The sequence below is a fragment of the Lipophrys pholis genome (assembly GCF_963383615.2).
Source record: "Lipophrys pholis genome assembly, chromosome: 9".
Taxonomy (NCBI): Eukaryota; Metazoa; Chordata; class Actinopteri; order Blenniiformes; family Blenniidae; genus Lipophrys; species Lipophrys pholis.
In genome coordinates this window covers 5,862,883-5,879,621 of record NC_137639.1, presented here as the reverse complement: position 1 = coordinate 5,879,621, position 16,739 = coordinate 5,862,883, and the positions used below count along the sequence as shown (strand labels likewise).

The 16,739-nt window shown below is 46.4% G+C and overlaps 1 protein-coding gene across 2 annotated transcripts; it reads right to left on the bottom strand.

Moving 5' to 3' along the window:
• Window positions 1-887: 887 nt before the first annotated feature.
• LOC308114740 (sperm-associated antigen 1A-like) lies at window positions 888-15,980 on the bottom strand. Of its 2 annotated transcripts, none has more exons than XM_080471861.1 (11): window positions 15,822-15,980; window positions 14,050-14,185; window positions 12,016-12,468; window positions 9,131-9,230; window positions 8,522-8,674; window positions 7,206-7,363; window positions 5,761-5,902; window positions 3,266-3,392; window positions 3,018-3,176; window positions 2,120-2,440; window positions 888-2,042 (listed from the first exon to the last, which is right to left on the bottom strand). In XM_080471861.1, exons 2-11 carry the CDS (start codon window positions 14,156-14,158, stop codon window positions 1,914-1,916), a joined length of 1,851 nt encoding a protein of 616 aa, XP_080327987.1. In that variant the 5' UTR covers window positions 14,159-14,185; window positions 15,822-15,980; the 3' UTR covers window positions 888-1,913. The 2 variants fall into 2 exon arrangements, with proteins under 2 accessions (XP_080327987.1, XP_080327988.1); XM_080471862.1 differs by having other exon boundaries at window positions 15,910-15,959.
• Window positions 15,981-16,739: the final 759 nt, after the last annotated feature.

Here is a 16,739-nt window from a genome sequence, read left to right as displayed (position 1 = left end):
AACGTGATAATTTTAACTATTTTAATTGCAAATAAAGCCAATTGTGTAATAATGTAAGTTATTATACAAAATTCTGATAGGATGCTTCTTTTCAAACAAGGAATGAGTGTCGGCGAGGTGCAAACCATCTTTTCTTACTCGTTTGGCGTTTGGAAAGAAAATCTATTTAAAGTAAGAAATGACTAATTTAACGTAATTCGGCTATTCTGGGGAATTTACTGGTATTTATTATTAAAGTGGATTAAAAATCTTTGGAAAATGAAATAGAGGTAATAGCTAAATAAGTCACAATTTCTTGACAATGAAGTATTTCATCAGTTATTTTCTGCACTTATTAGAAACGGGTTTAGAATAAATATTTTATTAATCCTCTTACACTGTCAAATATTACTATTTAATTTGTATCCTGTCTCATTTGATATTTTAACTGTCTATTCGGTTCGTTCTACCTGTTTTCAAGCCAAATAAAATAATTTAATTTGGGTTATTTATACATCATTGCCTGTAGTTATTACATTTTAAATAGATTTTATAAATTCACCTTAATGGAATTATTGGCTGGCAGAGTTGTCACATTCATTTGAGGATAAATACTCTCCATTATGGTTACAAAAAATGTGTGTTTCCATTATGTCATTGACTCTCTGCTGCGGTTCTGCTTCTGGTTCCGATGGGCTCAGTGTCGGCAGGTTTTAGCGCCCCCTGCTGCAAAGAGGAGATTTGTCCGGAGCTCATAAAAACACTGAGGCGTGTAGAAGCAGTTGGAGGTCAGCAGTCCACCTGGTTCCCCCGTATTGGACCCAAACAGCCGGAGGTCGTCTCACTTCTTCCTGAACGTTCAAACCGCTCCTCCCTATGAAACTGGTCATCACAAACACACACAGCTGTGTAAGTTTCCAGTTTATTGAATAGCCCTCTGTGAATATTGAACATTCTTTACATCTCTATAGAAACATCTAGTTCAAACCACAGTGAAAAGAAACGGGAACGTAGAATTATTGCCTCTTGCCACTCAAGTGTTTCCCTGAACTTAAACTCGGTACATTCATGTACTTGATTTGGATGCAGGCAGTCTTCAGGTTCTATGAATCACTGGAATATAGAAGGACTTTAAATTAGCACAGAAAGGACTTTTTCTTTTTTCTTTTTTTTTTTTTTTTAGTGCATGTAGTAAAGTGAAAGTGATTTATGACGCATAAATCCAAGCAAACGCTTCCGTTAAAGCTACAGACTTGACATAAATAGACGCTCGGCGGCCGACACGCTGAAATCCAAGGCACACATCTGTGACAGATGCTGCTTCTCTCCTCCGGCGGGCCGAGCAGACCTCGGATCAGCTCGTTGCATAGATGAGACCCGTGAGGTGGTTTCTGGTGTCGGGTGACGTCGTCGAGCTGCCCGGAGCGGCGGCGGGACGGCGTGCGGGCCTCGCCAGATCAGAGCAAACCTGCCACCTTCGTCTCCCGAGCCTCTCCTGGACAGAAACGTCTCGCACTTTAACCTGCACGGAGTCACTTCTCCAATCTGGGCTGCTCCTTCATCGATGGACCGATTTTTAAAAAAAAAAAAAAAAAAAAAAAAGGGCAGAAGGAGCCAGCAGGAGCAACGTTGGACCCGCGTTATCAGTCGCACTCTAAGGTCAAAGGTCCCCTGGGCGTCTGCTGCGCGACGCGAATGCTCAGTCGGTGATATAAAAGTAGGTCTGCATAGCAAAATGTTCCGGAGAGAGAGAAAAAAAAAATAGATTTCTTGTGATGGTTTTTCGCCGGCAGAGCGGGTCAGACTCGGATCGGCTCCGTCGCTTCCTGCCTCGGTGGCGTTCTCAGTTCCTGCGCAGCGTTTTTGCATAGACCGAAGTCGGTTGGGAGAGGCGGAGAGTTCATGCAGCGGGGAGCGGGGGAGGGGAGGACGGATCAGATGTACTTGTTGGCCAGATTCTGAACGTCGTGCCGGGTGAACCCGCCGCGCTCCGTGGCGGCGAGGTGCTCGAAGAGCTGGGTCATGTGGCGCCGCTCGTCCTTCTCCAGCAGCATCAGAACGACCTGAGGACGGCACGCAGACACCGGTCATCACAGGCCAGACATTACGCGAGCGCGAGTATCTGTGGGTGTACGCTCACCGAGAAGCGGTCGGCGGTGTGCAGGTGGCTGAGGTGTCGGTAAACCAGGTCGGGGTCTTTCTCCAGCAGGTGCGAGTCCAGCGCCTGCATGATGAAGCCGACCGTCTGTCCGTCCAGCTGCGTGCTCAGGAACCGCGGGAGCGACTCCGGCGCCGTGGAGGCCAGCAGCTCGGCGCAGGCCGCCGCGTTCCCGCTGCAGCGGGCGGCGCTCAGGGACTGGCCGAAGTCGTACGCGTTGGTCGGGCGGAGGTTGATGGAGACGTCGTCTCCTCTGCGGTTGCCGTCCGAGTTGGGGACGACGGAGTCTGCGTCATCGTCCACCTGGAGGAGAGACGGAGAACACCCTCAGAAGAAGTAGATCCAGAGGAGGAACACACAGTAGATTGCCAAAAGTATCTGCTCAGCTCTTCAAATCAATGGATTCAGGTGTTCCAGTCGCCTCCGCAGGGGAATAAAATCAAGCAGACCTCCGAACGTCATGTGACCTTCAGAGTAGCTGAGGAGTCAGGACTTCTCGTCTCACCTCACAAAGGATCTAAACTCCAATAAACCCTTGTGGAGAGTTGATGCTGTTGTAGCTGACATCATATTAAAGCCTAAAGTTTAAAAACGAGACGTGACTCTAGTTCATATGCATGTGAAGGCAGGCGAGCGAATACTTTTGGCAATATAGTGTGTCATTAATATAACACTTCCATTTATTTCACACTGAAATCATTGAATCTGAGGTTCCAGATCAGGACCACATGATCAGAACCTGGTTGGAGGAGGTTGAAATCAAGCAATGCATTGTGGGGGATATTTCATATAAGAGTTCAGAAATTCAAACAATCTCTCGTTAAAAAAACAAAAACAAAACAACAGAAGGTGAGGAGCACCTTAAAGCGGAGCGTCCTACCTCGGTGATGGGGACCGTCTTTCGGGGTTTGGCCGGTGAATTGTTGGCCAGACTCTGCCGGAGCAGCACCGTCACCTCCTCCAGCTCCTTCTCAGCCTCCTGCACGTTGGGGTCCTGCTGCAGCACCTCCTGCAGGTCGGAGCTGCAGGCCAGGTAGTCCTGGAGGAGGGGGGGGGGGGGGGTCACATGTGATCTCAAACTGCCCCCCTCCACTGGTGGTGGAGGTCAGCGAGGAGGACGGTGCTCACCTTCAGGCCTTTGTTGGCCAACGCTCGTCTGTAGAAGGCCTTCTTATTGGTCGGCTCCAGTTGGAGCGCCGAGTCACAGTCCTGCCTGGCCTCAGTGAACCTGTCCAGCTTCAAGTAGCACAGGGCTCTACGCACACACACACACACACACACACACACACACACACACACACACACACACACACACACACACACACACACACACACACACACACACACACACACACACACACACACACACACACACACACACGTCAGAGGAATACATGACTAAAAGCCGTCAACAGCTTGTGACTAATCGACTGAACAGGAAGTGATCACAAGCTTTTCAAACGTCTTTCATCCTTGAATTTTTTTTGTTTTTCCTCTTGTGAGTCGGCGTGGCTGTTTGCTCTGGTGTGGCTACACACACACACACACACACACACACACACACACACACACACACACACACACACACACACACACACACACACACACACACACACACACAGAGTTTCCCAGCACAACATTCAAAAGCAAACAGCGAAGCACAAAGGGACTTTTTTTCACGGCACCGCGGGTTTCCTCAGTGACGGCGTCAACAATCTACCTGCCATTGTGAGAGGAGGTGGGGGGGGTGTTTCCCAACAATACATGTTGATTTATCCAAAACACTGATATTTTGGTGATCAAATGTCTTTCAACTGTCAATGTGCCAGGAACTCCCGGGCAACATTTAGCTTGTTTCTTTTCTCATTTATTTCACCTTTAAGAAGCTTCACAATCTACAAACTGGTGTTGCTCAGAAATGATAAAGTTCCAAAGATCCTATTCATTTCTTCATTTTCCATCCATCCACCTTCTATTCTGCTTTATTCATCCAGTTAATGGTTAAATGGCAGGGTTCATCCTGGACTCCATCATAGACCCACGATCTGAAATCTGGATGAAATCTCCTCTTGGTCATCGTTTACACTGCAGCAGCGGACACAGACAACGATGTAGTCACTATGCCGGCCCACTGGAGGGCGCTCTTGCTTGATTTTGTAATGAAGCCACACATACGTGTGCAGAGAACAACACGCTATAAACGTGAAGAAAATGGAGAGAACCTGACATCTGCATGGACTGATGACACATCGGATGCTATCAGGGGAGAGTCTCAACTATTAAACTACTGATCTGGACGATAAAACTAGAATATGGACCGAGAGTCATAACACCACGGGCCGCCATGTTTGTTTACAAGTGGATGAGCAGGAGGGAGGGGGGGGGAGATGTGCATGCGCAGTAAGAGCGCTCGTAGCCTCCGGCAGTCTGCAGGAGGGAATAGGACCGTGAAAGAATCTTTCAACCTTGAGAGCCGGGATAAAAAGTTCACAGATACAGTGGATCTGCACACTGGTGTAAAACGGACCCCCAAAATGAAGAGAGCTTCGTGGATACACTCGTATTCGTTGTCGTGTAAACGGGGCCTAAAGAGCGGCTCCCAAGGTGGAAAGATTCTTTCAGTCGCGTCTCCGTCCTGCAGAGACTGATGGAGGCGACGGAGCGCCCCCCCCCCGTTACAAATAGCTTCTTCTACTCATGCGCTTGTCCACCAACATGCCGATGGTACGACTCGCGGTCCATATTCTAGTTTTACTGTCGGTATCAGTAGTTTAATAGTTGAGACTCTCCCTGATAGCATCTGATTGGTCATCATCCCATTTCAGTGTCGGGTTCTCTCCATTTTGTTTAAGTTTATAGCGAATTGTTCTCTGCACACACGCCTGTGTGGTTTCATTGCAAAAACAAGCGACAGCGCCCTCCCGTGGCCCGGCAGACTAACTACATAATATGTCAGTGTCTCCACTGCTGCAGTGGAAACGAACCACTTTTTATCAACGCATTAGGTGTCGTCACATGAAACGTTGTGGTGTAAACGGGGCCTGAGTCTCAGTGTTGTTAATTTCTAACAGGATGAACATGACTGCATGTGAGCGTGTTGATGAGAGCGTGTTGATGAGAGCGTGTTGATGAGAGTGTGTTGATGAGAGCGTGTTGATGAGAGTGTGTTGATGAGAGTGTGTTGATGAGAGCGTGTTGATGAGAGTGTGTTGATGAGAGCGTGTTGATGAGAGCGTGTTGATGAGAGCGTGTTGATGAGAGAGTGTTGACATGAGTGTGTTAATGAGAGTGGAGAGTGTGTTGATGAGAGAGTGTTGATGAGAGTGTGTTGATGAGAGTGTGTTGATGAGAGCGTGTTGATGAGAGCGTGTTGATGAGAGCGTGTTGATGAGAGCGTGTTGATGAGAGCGTGTTGATGAGAGTGTGTTGATGAGAGCGTGTTGATGAGAGCGTGTTGATGAGAGCGTGTTGATGAGAGAGTGTTGACATGAGTGTGTTAATGAGAGTGGAGAGTGTGTTGATGAGAGTGTGTTGATGAGAGCGTGTTGATGAGTGTGTGTTGATGAGAGTGTGTTGATGAGAGCGTGTTGATGAGAGCGTGTTGATGAGAGTGCTTCCTGTACCTGTTGGTGTAGATGGCACACTCCTCTGGCTTCAGCTTAAGGCATTCGGTGTATTTCCCCAGAGCCTCCTGGTACTGGCCCTTCTTCACAAATTCGTTCCCTTCTTGCTTGGCAGCTGTGAAGTGGACTTCTGCTCTCCTCTCTGGAAGAGAGGAAGGAGAGAGGCCATCACTTCATGTCGCCACGAGAACCGGTCTCCTCTGGTCTCGGGTCAGGAATCTGCACTGATGCTGGCAATACGCTCTGAGTGACCTCCTGTTGAGAAGCCGGAGCGGCTCCGGGGTTTAATGCTGCGCTGGCGGGACGAGAGGCAGGAGCGATCGGTCGGGGGTCTGGACGGAGAGCTAATCAATCTGCTGCCCGGCAGCTCCATTCCTTCATTACACTTTAAAGATAACCGCCGGAGCAAAGCGCTGGCATGGAGGAACTGCCTGGTCAGTGGACGGAGGAAACTCGGCCGCTTTGAGAGGCGATAGGCAAAGAAGTGCAGGCATCCATCCATCCATCCATCCATCCATCCATCCATCCATCCATCCATCCATAAATCAGGTGAAAGCAGGATGCATCCTTGACCGGGGGTGTCAAATATAAAGCCCGTGGACCAAAACTGGCCCTCAGAGGCTCCACTTCGGCCAAACCACCAAGCGAACACAACACAACACTGAGAGCCGAGCTGAGACACCAGAGACGCTGCCATGAGAGACAGCTTCCTCGTTGCTCTCAAACTGGCCTCAGAGCCGTGCTGTCAGGGGGAGTTAGTTAAAACACCCATAATGCAACAGTTCTAGACGTTTTCTGGACGTTTCACTGCATTTTGCATCAGAAGGTTTCATTAAAATTGACTTCCTGTTGAGATTATAGTCATTTTCTCTAGTAATTGTTTGGTTTTGTGAAAATGTAGATATTTTCATCATACACACTCTGCACTACAGCAAAGAAAAACTTAAAATGTAAAAGTTATTATTGCTCTATTTTACCCGTCTGAAACACTCAAGAGGAAACTGGACTTTATGTAACTCTTGAACTATAATGTGTTTGACCACCCTGATATACACAGACCCCCTGTCATCAGCAAACAGCCCAAAATAAACCAAAACAAATCAATCTATCAATAATTTTTTTTAATTTTTTACTGTATTTGAAATCCTCTGTTCATTCTGTATTTGATGTCAGGAATCTCTCTGACAGACGCTGAGATGCAAGCGGCCAAAGATAATAAAACAAAAAGCAAACTGCTGCTGACAAATCCCACGGCGATTCATTCAAACTGAGACTTCCCAGGATGAATGAATGAAGGAGGCGATGAAAGGCCGTGGCACAGCACTGTACGGAAAACAAGCGTGAGTGTGTAGCGTGAACCGCCGCGTGTGAACACACACACACACACACACACACACACACACACACACACACACACACACACACACACACACACAGAAACAGACCTGCGTCCCTGGCTGCCTTCTGGGCTCGCGCCTGCAGGACTTCTGCGCTGGGCGGCTGTTCTCTGCGGTGCTGCTGGGCTGCCAGCGGCACCAGGGGGATCTCGGGGAGCTTCTCTCGCCACTCGGTGCCGTCCTGCTCGATCAGCAGCCGCGTGATCCTGCAGGAGGACACACACACACACACACACACACACACACACACACACACACACACACACACACACACACACACACACACACAAACACACACACCACTTCATACATCAGCCCACACAGGAAATCTTTATTCAACCCAAAACTCTCACTGTTCAGCTTCAGTCTATTAAAAGACTCAATCCTCTGCTGCTCCACCACACAAAGCAGAGTTTCTGGGTTGTGTAACGGTGGAGGACAAGCAGTCTGAGAGCCAGAATTAACCTTTTAGCTGGAGCTGCTTCTGACAGCCAGCTAAATCTGCTCACCGCTAATTAGACTGTGTGCGCCTGTTGATTCAATTTGGCTTATTTAGCCTTCTGACTATGTTACGACGCAACTTGTGGAGGTGAACTAATGTGAGATACTTCCTGTCTTGTTGGTATTTCTGTAGATTACTCATGGAAGAACAATCCTGATAAAAGATAAGAGTACTTACAGATTTAACTGAACATTAAATACACACATTTTTAACACTTTTGAAGTCTATCTATCTATCTATCTATCTATCTATCTATCTATCTATCTATCTATCTATCTATCTATAAAAAGATTATTTAAATTACCAAAGGTAAATACACTAAGAAAATCTCACCAACAACAAAATATTTACAAATAATTAACAACACCTACAGGCAGTAGGACAGAAAGCATAACAATTCTTCAGTTCTATGGACAAACCATTGAAATGACTTTCCTCTTTGGCTTTTTGTCAGTCTAAACTATTAAACTATCTCCTGTCTAAATAGTATCCCACTGATAATATGTTTCCTGAACTCCTTTTGTTTGTTTTCTCTGCTTAATGTTCCCTTCTTCCTTTTTATTGTTATGATCATTACAGTATTGGTCGGGAGCTTCTCTCCTCTCCTGCACAGTCAGTTCTTATTTCTTGCAATGACATATTTCAATCTTATTTTCTGCAAATGAAAGGGAAAAAAAAAAAAAAAAAGAAATCCTGCAGTGGAAATGCAATAAACGGAGGTGTGTGTTTTTCTTCCCTCGCCTAATGACAGAATGTGTCGGCAGCAGTGTGTGACAGCTGATGGGCGGGAACATCTAGAAAGTCTCTTTGCAGGCGGTGAGACGGGAGTTTCACCAGCGGCGTGGGAGGTGAGGGATAATACCTGTTGACGCTGTCGTGCGCCGCCTGCACGCTGATGTCTATCTGCAGGACGGTCTTGTAATCCACGTAGGCCTTCCGGTAGCGCTCCAGAGACTCATAAGCCATGGCCCGGCGCAGGAGGGGCTTGAGGGAGAACGGCTGCAGCTCCAGGGCTCTGCTCGTATAAATAGACGTGACGAGACATGAGCGAAGGATCAAGCCTGCTGCCCCTGCTGCCGCTGTGGATGCTTTGAAAGGAGGGTGTGTGTGGGTGTGTGTGTGTGTGTGTGCGTGTGTGTGTCTGCACACCTTGACCGTGTCTCAACATGTGCATCTTTTATATTCAGGTGTCTCCATGCAAATGTGACACTGGGAGGAATGTGAACTATAATCTAATCTCCCTGCGAGGGAGGATCCTTCAAGTGATCCCGAGTTTGCTGCTTATAAAACCACTTTTACAGAGATTAAACACAATCCCTGACAACACAACGCAGCGCAAATCTCCCCCAAGAAAGACTGTGATCTGCTACTAAGACATGAGGAGGCAGTCCACTGGGTTTTGCTGGATTTCTTTCAAATGAAATGCTGGGAAACTTTGGGATTGCCGTCGTTCAGTTCACCCGTGTCTCACCGTGTGCAGTCCTGGATGCAGTCCTGACTGTTTCCATCTTTCAGGTAACAAGCTGCTCTGTTAGAATACAGAACACCGAGATCGTCTGGACTCTCGAGCCCTGCAGAGAGAGAGAGAGAGAGAGAGAGAGAGAGGGAGACAAACAAACAAACAATAAACATGTCAAACAAGGAGCTGACCATATTCATAAAAGGGGGAATAAATCCACTTGACTCCGTGTGGAAGCTCGTTGAGTTTTATCACTTTGTGATTGGACATGAATCATTCATTCACAGGCTCAGTTACTTCAGTTATTGTAGAACGCCACTGAAGCGACGACACGGAGGGACGCATGACGGTTTTATTGACGAGGCCACGCCGTACTCTACCTTTGGTCCTGTGTAACGTGTGTGTGTGAACGTGTCTTTAAAGCTGCTGAGGAGACCGGAATCCGCCTGCGTACAGACACTAGATGTGTATATGATGACACTAATTGAATACTGAGACCCACGGTGAGCGTTGAGGGTTGAGGTTAGAATAGACTGAACATAAATCAGTGAAGATCCTTTTAGTTTAGGGGCCAATTACAGCCTGACCTGACCGGAGGTGGACTAGAACAGGAAAGATACGGCATGAAAAAAAAACCCTTACAAGACAGCAAACACTTCTATTTGTGTTTTTATATATATATATATATATCTCAATGTATTATTATGAAGACGTGAAAGATTGACACCGTGGAAATCTGCTTAAATATTAGAAATGCTTTCTGCCACGAGGTTTCGTTTCAACAGAGAAACACTTTCTGCAGCTTCAGCAACGATTCCACGTTCTGGATTTGATGACAATGCTGAGTGAAAACTCATCTTTCACTTCAGATCTGACTGTCCTGGTATTTCTCCTACTGGGTATATAAATAAGAAACAGACCTTTCAGCCCGTATTGGATGCTCTGGTGGGCCCTTTAAATCAGGGGTGTCAGACATGAGGCCAGAACTGGCTTTAATCCAGCCTCTAATCCAGCCGCAAAAACAGTTTCTAACTAATTTCTTAAGAGAAACACAAAACACCACTGAAGGTACCAGAGAAGCTGCCCCGAAGGCTCGCTGCCCGGTCGCTATCAACCTGGCCTCAGAGCCGTGCTGTCAGGGGGAGTTTGTTAAAACACCCATAATGCAACAGTTCTAGACGTTTTCTGGACGTGTCACTGCGGTTGGCACCAGGACGTTTTCATTGAAACTGGCTTTATGTTGAGACTGGAGTCATTTCCTGTGGTAATTGTTTGGTTTTACGCTGCACCACAACCAAGAAAAACTTGAAAGTTTCAATTTAAAGGTTATCATGGCTGGATTTTAGCGGTCCGGCCCACTCAGGATGAAACGGGACTGTGAACGTGTCCTCTGAACTAAAAAGTGTTTGACGCGGTTTAAACCTCAACAAATCCACTTTAAGGCTGCGGGCCCTGTTCATTCATAAGATAATAACAAGTGCTCTGGGGGGTGAGCTGCGCGCTCGAGACGACACTCATCTCCGGAGGCGGGAGTAAAGTCACTGAAAGAGGAAGCAGATCTGTTGTTTTTAACGCCCTGGTTTTGTTTACCAACTTCCTCAACAAGCCGCAAACCTCATGACGTTGCGGCGCCGACAGAACTGAAAGACAAGCTCTCAGATAAATCCAACGCCTCGTCACACAGACGCCACGTGCTGCTTCCCTCGTTTCCTCCCCCCCCCCCCCCCCCGGGCGCCGCCGCGCACACGACAGACAGATGGACGTTATTCTGCTCGGCTAAATACGGTCCGGTCAGCGTGCAGCCTCATCAGATTATGGATGATGACACAGTGTGGCAGGGATGATGATGATGGTGACGACGATGATGATGATGCCTGTGTAACTGTACACATTTAATCAGAGGGTACTTTGGGAGGAGACCATGTAGAGAGCCTCTATATATATTACAGGACAGGATAGTATAAAGGTTTAAATGATATAGGAGCGTGTTTTAATAAGCCCGCTCTGCTCTTCCTCCGCATGCAGCTCTGGTCTCTCACTCTGACCGCACGTCTGCTTGTGCCGCGGGTAGTAGAACACGACGAGTGGAGGCAGTAGTGAATATTCCGTGCACTATTAAAGTGAGCGGGAGACGGGACCCTGGTGTTTGACCCCTCAGCAGCTCCTCTCCTCCCATCGGCTGCTCGCCCTCCTCTCACTGGAGGAGAGAATTGCTGCTCCTGCTCCGGCAGGATTCCGTTTCACAGCGAGCGGTTAGCGGGTCACGTGACCCGGATGGACCTGAGCTTGAGAGGCTTAGCGGCGAGCTAAAACAGAAGCGCTGCCCCCCGGTACGCCACGGCAGTCACGCTGTGACGCAGTGCTCCTGAGCCAGCAAACATCCTGATGGCTTGTTATTCAACTCTTTGATTAGGTCTCGTTTTGAAGAGAAAAGCTTGTTTGCTGGATTGTAACTCGTGTTGAGGGGAAACGTCATCAGCGGGGGGGGGGGGGGGGGGGGGGGGGGGGGGGGGGGGGGGGGGGGGGGGGGACGGTTTCCTTTAATGTTTTGGCTTTTCGCATTTGCAAAACTATAAACCCACCGAGGCAAAAGAAGAAGAAATATTAGCGGAGGCATGATAATCACAAGGTCACGACCTTTGGTTTACAATGGGTCCCGCTCAGGATTAAAGAGCATAAATATTCTGGAAGGTCCGGCTATGGAGGAATGAATGAGGATCAGTGTTGAACTGATTACCCTGTGTCATGTTTATAATCCACATAAAGGTGCAGTGGAGCGCTCTCACACAGTGAACTCTCCTCTCACGGTATGTCACCTGCAATCGTTCACACACCTCAGGAAGAAATAAGAACAACAACAACAACAACAACAACAACAAGACCATCCGCCGCCTCACCTGCGTCTGTGTAGCCCTGAATGGCTTGTGAGTATTTCTCCAGAGCATCTGCAAACTGTCCATTTTTAAAGAGCAGGTTCCCTTCGTTCTTTAGCCGGGACAGATGTGGAGGCAGAGCTCCGCAGGGAGCGTCCAGGTTGACAGTTGCTCCCGAAGGAGTTCCATTCCCGCCGGAGCTCTGATCGCCCGGCGCCGAGGCTGTCGAGCCCCTCTTGCTCGAGCCGTTGGCGACCTTCTCCTTGGACTCCTGCGCGACTTTGTACTTGTCCGCGCTCCCCCCTTTGCCCCTCCAGTGTCCGCCGTGGTGGTGGGAGTTGTTTGATTCGCTGTGAGGACCCCCGTCCCCTCTGCCCTGGGGCTTTTTCTGAGCGTTCCCCATGTTTCCCCTCTCGGCAGGAGTAGCTGAGCTCTCCTCCCCTCCCACAGGCTTCTCGCTGGGTTGAACCGGACGAGCTGGAAGGGAGGGAGAGAGGGAGGGAGGAGAGAAACGCAGAGAGAAGAGGAAGAGAGGGGGGGGAGGAGGAGGACACACCCACAGGAAGGAGCGAGCGGTTACATCACAGTGGGGGAGGGGCGGTGGACTGACAAACCATGACACACACTCTCTGCACAGGGGGACGTCCGGGAACTTGTGGGGGCAGGGCGACGCACACACACACACACGCACGCACGCGCGCGCGCGCGCGCACGCACGCACGCACGCACGCACGCACGCACGCACGCACGCACGCACGCACGCACGCACGCACACACACACACACACACACACACACACACACACACACACACACACACACACACACACACACACACACACACACTACATCTAATGCAGACATCTGCAAAGGACAAAATACTGTTTTTCACATTTACAATTAAATAATATCATTTAAAACAATGATCACATTTGTCTGCAACACATTTAATCTTTGAAATAGAAACAACAAAGCTCATTAAATTGTTCATAGTTTTGTGATGTATTAATAACTACAATAAAGAGTGATATCATTTTCCCTAAATGTTTTCTTGTTTTGCATTTTGCAGCTGTTATTTAGCAGTTGTAGTAATTTCATCGCTTTTCTGTGATTTTAGCTGTAAAACTAATTTTTAATAACCCTTCAGTTTTTTTTTTTTTTAACTGCTTTTCATGATTTTAGCAGTTTGGACTCTTTTCTGACATTTTTCTTTTTAAACTACTTCTAGCAAGTTAGGCCAGTTTGAGGTATTTTAGGAATTTCACTTTTTTCATTTAAAAAAAAATTATTGTTTTAGCCATTTTTACTGGAACATCGGTCTCCACCTCTGAGTCTGGTTCTGCAGGGTTCCTCCTGTTAAAGGGAGTTCTTCTCTGCACCGTCTCTGCTTGCTCGTGTGAAATTGTTTGGTTTTTCACTGTAAAAGTGCTTTGAAATGACTGCGTTGTATTTGAAATTATAGAAAAGATCGGTGGCAGTAAAAGCGAATTGATCAAACTTTTCTTTCTTTGGATTTAATCATGTGGTCACCTGGCGGCAGTGAGACCTGAACTTTGACCTTCTGGTTGCAGGTTCCCTTCTCAGACCTTTAGACCAGCACAAGCCAGGACGATGACTGAGGGACGAGCTGCAGAACTCTTCATTTTCATATCATGACTTCTGTCGTTAAACTCATGGAATGTTGCAGTGAACCAGCCGTTAGTTTGTCACTGCACACAAACAGTCGTAAAGAGGCGACCTGGTCTTGTTTGTGTGGATCTTTTCTCTTCCGTTTCACTAAACTAGCAATAAGGAAACAACATGTAATCTCACTGACATGTATCCTCATCTGTCTGATTTGAACTCCAGTTAAATAAATGCCGAGGAATGTTTAAATCAATTAGCGATTGATTTCTGGATGCACTCTGGGAATCATTAATGGTCACTGACTTGTTTATAGTCTCTGTCTCCGAGTGCATGGCGAGTGTGTGTGTGAATGTGTGTGTGTGTGTGTGTGTGTGTGTGTGTGTGTGTGTGTGTGTGTGTGTGTGTTGATATTGATCTTTTTGGAGGGTCTCACAGGTCTGCTGGGCTTCAGTCTCCTTGCTGCTGTCGTCTTCTCTGCCTTCGATCTCTTGGATGAGGATTTTTTTGCTCTTGCGTTGTTGTGCCGGTTGATTCTCCCTCATTTTCTTCTCGATTTCACACAGAAGTTTCTAAAATACACACACACAAAAAAAAAAAAATCAATGAATTAGACTTTATTTTAACAGTAGGGAGTCACCACCATGACCTGAAATGTCTCGGTAAACAGAACACAACCACTGAATTCACAGTTATCTGGCTTCCACTGGGCATGAATGGAAATGTCACATTTTCCTCCAACTTAGTTCAAATGAAAATGACACCACCTCTTAAAGACCCTAATTAAAGTCGTGAAACGATATATAAACAATGTTCCTGAGGTGGAAAACAAAGCAGGAGCTCTCCCTCCAGCACAGAACTACTGAAAACATCATCCATTCCCTGTTTACCAGAACAGACCTCATGATTCATGTAACACTGTTAGTAACACAGATTCACCTGCTGCCACCTGCTGGGCAAATGACCAGCTCACACAGATATAATCTGCTGCAAATTCATTTTAGCCACAAACGCACCCATTTCATATCAACTGCATCGAACCAGTTGAAAAGTAACATATGAAGTTTTCCCAATGTTTCTGGACAACAAACACATATAAGTACAAATTGATAATCAATGGACTTTTTTTCCTCCTGACCTATACTATTTTAGAAAAGTGAAAAACTAAAACTATTTTGCCGCTGAATTGCTTCATATAAAACAACAATAATAATACAGCACTTTTTTTTTTAACATTCAGTGCTAAAACCTGAGTGCAAAATTAAAAAAGGGACTCGGGTAAGGTAATAGAAAAATACAATGAATTTAAAGAAAATAGAAACTTCTAAGAGACAAGAAAAAAAATGACCATCCCAAATAGCATGATGATATAAAAACACTAGTTTTCACTGCTGCTGCAGTCGATGTCAAACTTGGGCATCAGTGTTACATCTGTAATGTAAATAAGACAGTCCCCTGGTGGACAGTGCAGGAACAGCAGGTACTTCCATTGAAAAATAGTGGTGTTTTAAACCTGGTCTTCTAAACCGGAGGTGTCAAACATCAGGCATTAGCCTCAAAGCCAACATGCCAAACGCTGCAAAGTGTATTATCATCATTATTATTATTATTATTATTATTATTATAGGACATTCTTTTTGGACATCTCACTAGTGGCAGCTGGTGATAGATTTCTTAGGTGGGGCTCTTCATTATTATTCAATTTCAGCCAATATTAACTTAATTTAAATACAGTGCGTTTATAAACCACATTACAAAAATCTTGCCTTTTTTAGATTGAGAGAGGCCCCCAATGATAAAACATTATAGTTCTTTGAAACAGCTAGTGAACAGAGAGCCCTTATTAATACTCTTTTATTAAAATAAGTGTAAACAAATACAAGCAGAAGCTTTATTAGTCCCTTTTAGAAAATGAATGCATTTTGCGGCTGGTTTTCTTAAAATGACAGTTAGTCTGAGTTTAGGGAAAACAAAAGGTATATCAGGTATATTTTCAAACAACACATCAATCCATCTTTTGAAAGTATTTTAGAATGCTTTCGAAGAAACCTCAAAAGAAGCGCAAAATAAACTGCTTTTATAAGCGCTTAGGTTTTCAGTCATTAATCAATAAGAGCGTATCTCAACATTTATAAACATTAACAAACTTGAACACATTTGATTAAATCTGAACACATTTCTGTTTGTGTGCATTTAAAAATAACTAACCTGGAGAAAGTTGAAGCTGACCTGCAGCTTTTCAGCCAAAATTCTCCTTTCAAATGAGTCAATTAGAAGAGAAGTGTGATCATCTCACCGCTTGTTGTCTTCATCTTAACATCTGGTCCAAACACACCAGAACAAACCGGAACTGACTTTCAGCCAATCACAGAGCAGGTCTGGAGATGGGCTAATTAAATGGCGCCTCAAGTCTCGGACGTGAAATGACGCTGATTGGTTAAATTTCACGTCAGTCACTCTGCTTTTAATCAGTAATTGGTCAGATCACTACTCAGCTCCGCCTCCTGAGGGCGGCTTTCTGCAGCCCCCCAGGCTGCTCACACACACACTGCTAGAGAGAGAGAGAGAGAGAGAGAGAGAGAGAGAGAGAGAGAGAGAGAGAGAGAGAGAGAGAGAAATCAAGAACTCCGCCTCACTCTATTCTCCCCAGCTGCCACTGCATCTCACTGTATTTTATATCCGGATACATTGAAAAGGCCTGTTTTGACCTCATGCTTGACACGCCAGCACCGGTGCTTCTACCACCTACAGCGGCCGCAGCGTTCTGCGGTTCTGCCCCGAGCACCGTCCTCAGGTCTTCAGCAGCCACCTGCAAGTTTCCCATGTGATTCTGAGCAGTAGCACGACGCAGCAGGGCTGAAGGTGGAGACAGACATCGTACGTTAAATATAAATATCACTCTCTGCTGCCACTCTGCTTCAATCAAAGGAATAAATGCAGCAATTATAGGCAAGATGATTTGCAAGCAATATAGAATTGGGGAAAGCACCTTTGATATTGCCTGGTTGCAGCTGGAGGACACTCTGGCAGTCGCTCATGGCACCGAGCCAGCGCTTCAGATTGATCTGCGCCTGGGCTCGGTTGTTGTACGCAGCCACAGTCGGCATAATGGAAAGGCTCCTTTAA

Bases quoted from the DNA above. Each gene is read 5' to 3' on its own strand.
- LOC308114740 (XM_080471861.1), bottom strand. From the start codon at position 14,158: ATGAGGGAGAATCAACCGGCACAACAACGCAAGAGCAAAAAAATCCTC. The intron at 7,364-8,521 runs GTATTATCCCTC...GTCCTCCTGCAG, and splicing joins GCGCACGACAGCGTCAACAG to GATCACGCGGCTGCTGATCG. The intron at 2,441-3,017 runs GTAGGACGCTCC...TCTCTCCTCCAG, and splicing joins AGACGGTCCCCATCACCGAG to GTGGACGATGACGCAGACTC.